The 5571-nt window shown below is 45.3% G+C and overlaps 1 protein-coding gene and 1 non-coding gene across 2 annotated transcripts; one reads left to right on the top strand and one right to left on the bottom strand.

Moving 5' to 3' along the window:
• Positions 1 to 2839: 2839 nt before the first annotated feature.
• TRNAL-GAG (transfer RNA leucine (anticodon GAG)) lies at positions 2840 to 2914 on the top strand. Its single transcript has one exon. It is a non-coding gene; the product is annotated as a tRNA-Leu (tRNA).
• A 220-nt stretch (positions 2915 to 3134) lies between these two features.
• On the bottom strand, positions 3135 to 4969 carry TLNRD1 (talin rod domain containing 1). Its single transcript, XM_060260322.1, has one exon. It carries the CDS (start codon positions 4967 to 4969, stop codon positions 3911 to 3913), a length of 1059 nt encoding a protein of 352 aa, XP_060116305.1. The 3' UTR covers positions 3135 to 3910.
• Between the last annotated feature and the right edge of the window lie 602 nt (positions 4970 to 5571).

The following is a 5571-nucleotide window of genomic DNA, read 5'->3' as shown; positions in this document are numbered from 1 at the left end:
TCCAAATAAACCATCACCTGCATCACAGCAAGTTCCACAAATTATATTTTAGACCACAAATTACAGATATATGTTGGCATGTGAACAAGAAGATTTTTTTTTGGACCAACAGCCTTGAAAATACATCCACTAAAGTTATCTCTAACAAATTAATGTTACAGGAAAGCTGTAATTATATAGTAGGAGCCAGTTTCCTGTCAGATTTATACTTTTGCCCTTCAGATGTTTTTGCCCCTTTAAAGCCTGCAAAATGGAGCAGGTAAATTTGAGTCATATTATAGCAAATAATGGGAGCAGGACTAAGGGGACCTGATCTTATGATTTCTTACCCTGTTGTTAAATAAGACAATTAATTAGCACCCTTTCTCAGGCAAGGGCCCAGGATCATGTAGGGTCTCTGAGCAAGCTGAGAGATTCTTCTAGTGCTAACAGAATCCCTACCTGGGTCCTAAACCTTTGGGATTATATTCGTGTACAAGCGAGTGGAGCAAAATGCATTCCTTTGCTTGGATGGATGAGAGAAAAGAGGGTATATTTGAGGCAAACCTCTCATAGATACAAAGGACATATGCCATTCCCTCTGCAAACTGTGTGGTCCCTGGACTGAGTGCTATGATGTTCTGGATAGCAGCCCCTTGTTGTTGAACACACATCGGTAGAACAAACATCAGCCCAAAATACCAGATTTCCCAATATATTCCCAAACCATATTAGCCACTAGGCTACGAGAATGATTTGTGAGGTCACAGGCAGCTGGCCTTTGACAAACCAGTTTTTCAGCACTGCCCCCCCTTAAAAGATGGGGTAAATAATCCTGGCCTAAATTACAGGTCGATTTTACGAACTCTTGAAATAATGGCTACATTCAGACATCTTGGCAGAGAGCTGCTTGTAATGAGAACAAACACGGTTGTTGAAGTCTTCGCACTTTTCTTCCCCCCTCTCAAGTGAGGGTGAGGCTTTTGGGTTTAGAATCCCCACTCTGCCCTGTAACCTTGCTGAGTGACCTGGGATCGGTCATGCATTCTCATAACCTCTCTCACAGAGTTGTTGTGAGGATAAACTTGAGGGGCCTTTATGGGTTCCCACTGAAGAAAAAGGGAAGCCAGTGAATGCTCTCTATGCATGCCTATTAAGTGAGTCCTTCCAAGCAGCAACAAAAAGTTCTATGGGCTGGTCCATGACCCAGCCTCTGGACCAAATGCCGCTATTATGAACCAAGTTTCAGAACCTTGGTTTATGGCAGAGGGAAAGCAAACTCCAGTTCACCCAGGTCCCATATTAGGATCAAAGACTGGGCAGCATGTTTATTGTTGCTGCAATGTCTTAACACTGCAGTGGTCCACAGGATGTTCAAAATACAAGAGGGCTGCAAAAGAGAGAGAAAGGAAGAGGTCAAGTTCAGAGATGGTGCTTTCAGCCCAAACATTCCAAATGGGAGAACCAACATGAGATAGAAAGGACATGTTGCCTACCAGTTAAAGGTCATCTTCTACTGGACTCCTGCTTAATTTTGCTGCGCTAATAGATCTGGAATTTTGAGGGAATGGCTCCTCACATACCCTAAAGTCTCTTGCAGTGCCATGCTAGGCTGTGTTTCTAAGCCTGTTGTAGTCAATGGGCATAGAAGCAGGTAACTGTGCTTAGGATGGCGCTGTTGCCACCTGAAATTATACCACCTCCCCTACTGAGTGGACAAACCCTTTCAAATCTAACATTTAAAAAGACAAACTGTTAGGCAAGAATTAGAACAATATGAAACTGAAATACACCAATACATCCCTCATTGCTGTAAAATACTGTCTTTTTCTGCCTTTTTTGCATAGACAAACCTGCTACAGATTTCTTGCATGTTGCCCCAAAAAACTGGGACACATACTGCAGTTCAGGTGGGGAACTGGCCAGACCTTGTCATCTCCCTCTGAGCAGAAACGTACCCTAAACCCCAATCAATGCTCCAGTGCACTGGCACATTTCAGGAGAAGTTAGGAAGGAGCAGGCTTCCAGGAAAGTTTCTCTGCTACTGATGAACTTCTCTTTCAGGAGCCCTTAACAGAGTTATGGAGAATGCAAAGCAGAAGAAGAATTTCCTTTTACAATGATCCTTTAAAAAAAAAAAGAAGCAAACTCTGAAGCAACATGTCCTAAACAAGACTAAACAACACCAAACTAAATAAAAGCCGGCCACTCCATAGAAGGAAGAAGGTTCTGCAGTATTTTTGGCTATATCAGCTCAGCCATCAAACATCACAATAAAGATCTTTGACAGAAAAACAAACCAGGTCACAAAACATACTCCAGACTATTTCCCTAAAGGCAAGCTAGAATTTGTCTTCCTGGGGAAAAAATTGTGAGGTCTGATCCTATTAGCATTTGTCTCAGAAATCCCATTAGGATTCCTTTTTTATACTTCTAGTCCACAGAGCTCGTGGCAACCGCCCATTTTGTCCCCCACAACAACCTTAGCGGGCAAGTTCTGCAGAAAGATTTCACGTTTCATCCCTAAATGGGGGTTTGAATTCAGGCTTCTGCAGTCTACACTCTTAACACATTGCTCCCCCACCCTGAGTTTATGGGAGTTTACTCTCTAGTAGGGGGGCACAAGACAGCATCTTTTACGAGGCTCATCTCTGAGCCATATGTCATCCATTTAGAAGCAGTCTTAAAGCCTCACATTTAAAGTTAAAAGTGTTTTGGGGTGGGAATGGAGAAAGTACGGACAACAAACCCAAGGTAGGAAAGGTGTGGGTTTTTTTTAACTACCCAGTAGTCAGACAATTCATGTCTGTGCAATGCAATGCTCAGCCCAAATGAACTGCATCTATAACCACCCTTTAGGGGAGGGATGGTGGCTCAGTGGTAGAGCATCTGCTTGAGAAGCAGAAGGTCCCAGGTTCAATCCCTGGCATCTCCAAAAAAGGGTCCAGGCAAATAGGTGTGAAAAACCTCAGCTTGAGACCCTGGAGAGCCGCTGCCAGTCTGAGAAGACAATACTGACTTTGATGAACCAAGGGTCTGATTCAGTATAAGGCAGCTTCATATGTTCGTATGTTCACCAATTCTCCAGGAGAGGTGACAAGTCTTCAGCTGGCCTGAATACTGTTTAAGCATGAAGAGATTCACAGAAAGTCATCTGAGAAACATAACATTTTAATAGATGAAATAAATACTCCAGTACATGCAAGGTTGTTGTTGTTTTTTTTAAAAAAAACCTGATGCTGAAAAAACACCCTTCTCAAATCATTTTCATGTTATAGTGTAATTTCTCTCCCCCATTTTAAAAACACTCACAGTAGCTTTCCCGTCTCCAAGTTTGGAGATTACAACCATCCTCCACACAACACAGCAAATGCACTTCTAACCTAACACTTGATTCAAAAGGGATCATACAAAACAACTGACAACACAAAAAGTAGCTACATCCATCCTTGAAAGTTTCGCATCTTTCAAACTGTATGAAAACTGAGGTAACTTTTTTTTCTTCCTGCACAACTGAACAGTAAAATTTAGAAGAGAAACTCTGGAAGACACAAAAAAGAAAGGAAAACTAGACCCTCACCAATTTTTTTAAACCGCATCCAGCACGATTAAAGCTTTTTCTTGTTTTAAAAAAGATTCTCCTACCTCATGAAATGTTTAACTTGTTGTAGGTGTTTTAAGTAAATTATAAGGAAGGTTTACTTTAAAAAAAAGACCTCCTGCCCCAAAATGTCAGCCACTGAAAGCTGATTATTTCCACACAGAATAAATGTGTAGCTTTGTTGCCCCACCATGCCAAAAGAATTAAATTTTTGAGAAATCAAAGGTTTGGGCTCACACAAATTCTTTGGTATCTACAAAACCAGAGCAGGGAGAGGAGACCTGGGTACATTTCCATAAGTAGTGACCATCATATGCAAAATGAAAAACATTAATTCACAGAATTGTTGTTCACTGGCGGCAAAGTCCTGGGGGAAGATCTTTCCCTTAGTGCCTGAGACAACAGGTTGCAACCATCAGAGATGGCACAGGCAGAGTTCTTCAACCTTTCCCTGTATTCAGTCATTTTGGAGGTACTGTCGGGGTGTTGGGCGATATCCCTGAGGCATTGGGTGAGGAGGACACAAGCCGAAACAACGCTCATAGCACCCCCCAAAATGGCAGTCTGCACGGCTTTGCCTTCCAGATTGATGGTAGCCGCTTTGCCCAAAAACTGGGGCTCAGTGGCAAAGCCCACCAGAGCATAGACGGACTGCACCAAAGGTCCGCTGAACAAGATGCACCGATTCCGTGTCAGCTCGCTGGGTGAAATCTTCACCTCCCGGACGCAGGCCAAGAGGGCTGAGGCGCTGGTGCTCATGCACTTGACACTCAACTTGAACTGCTCCTTGGCAAACTTGTCCTTGGACCTCTCACTGGCCAGGACGCAGGCGTCGGTCAGAAATTTCAAGTTCTTGGACATATTCTGGGACACCTCCAACAGCAACTGAGGGCTCATGTCAGCCAGCGGGGTGCTTTTCAGGACCCCACAGCCATGTTCCACCTCGTGTTTACACCTGGTGACCTTGTAGCGATCCACCAAGCCAGGCGAAGCAGGCTGTGCGCCTGGAGTCTCCACTGCCGCCAAGTAAGCAGCGTGGGCAGAGCATTCGGTCAAGGAGACCACCAGATCCCCCATCTCTGCCAGGATGTCCCCCACCTCGGTGAACCGCCCCATGTTCAGCTGGCTCTGGATATCATGAGTCAAGATGGACAGGCCCTTTGTCCGAGCTATGATCGTGTCCCTGCACTTCTCAAAAGATTCCCCAGAGGCTGACAGGCTCTCAGTGTTGACAGGTCGGCTCTCGCTAGACAGCAGGAGCAAATCTGCCACCAGCTGCATTTTGATCTTGCAATGGTCACAGATGGAGATAAGCTTCTTCCTCTGCAAAGCACTGCTGCTTGGGGTGGATGCCTCACTGGTAGCTTTGCCAGAGCCGCTGCTAGCCATAGTGCCTGGGGGGCACTTGCATGCCTCTTGGGACCCCTCTGCTGCTGCTGTCACCCCCCAAGGAGTCCCTGCTGAGCCCGGCAGGATCTCTCTGCCTTTTCCGCACCATCATTCCATTAATCTCCACTGGTAAAAATGAAGTCTTTAGGTGCCAGAGGGAAGAGAAGGGAGACGGAGGAAAGGCAGCCAAAATCCAGACTCAGCTCGGTTTGCACCTGATACTACTCCACTTTCACAGTGAAAAGGATGCTAGCTACACTTCAGTATAACCCAAGCCGAGTTGCTTGCTGACCAGAGTAAAGAACTTCTGATTCTCGATTTCAGCGCTGGATTCTTTTTTTTTTTCTTTTTAGCCCGTTTGCAGAGAGTTGATTGATTGGAACCCAGCTGTCACTTCCCGCTGTTGAAAATTTAACAAGGGGGGGGGGGAAGAAGAACGTTCCTGTTGGAAAGGGCTACATCCCAGTTTTTCAATGCTTGAGCAAGAAAGGAAGGGCCAGGGCGGGACGAGCCTGGGACCTTTTTCGTCCTTTCCAATCCAACCTGTCCCCGCGGTCCGGAAGGAGGTGAGCCGGCGCCATAGGCTCCTTTAAAAGCGTCGG

This window comes from Heteronotia binoei, chromosome 19, assembly GCF_032191835.1.
Source record: "Heteronotia binoei isolate CCM8104 ecotype False Entrance Well chromosome 19, APGP_CSIRO_Hbin_v1, whole genome shotgun sequence".
NCBI classification, from domain to species: domain Eukaryota; kingdom Metazoa; phylum Chordata; class Lepidosauria; order Squamata; family Gekkonidae; genus Heteronotia; species Heteronotia binoei.
This window is presented reverse-complemented; position numbering and strand designations above follow the sequence as displayed.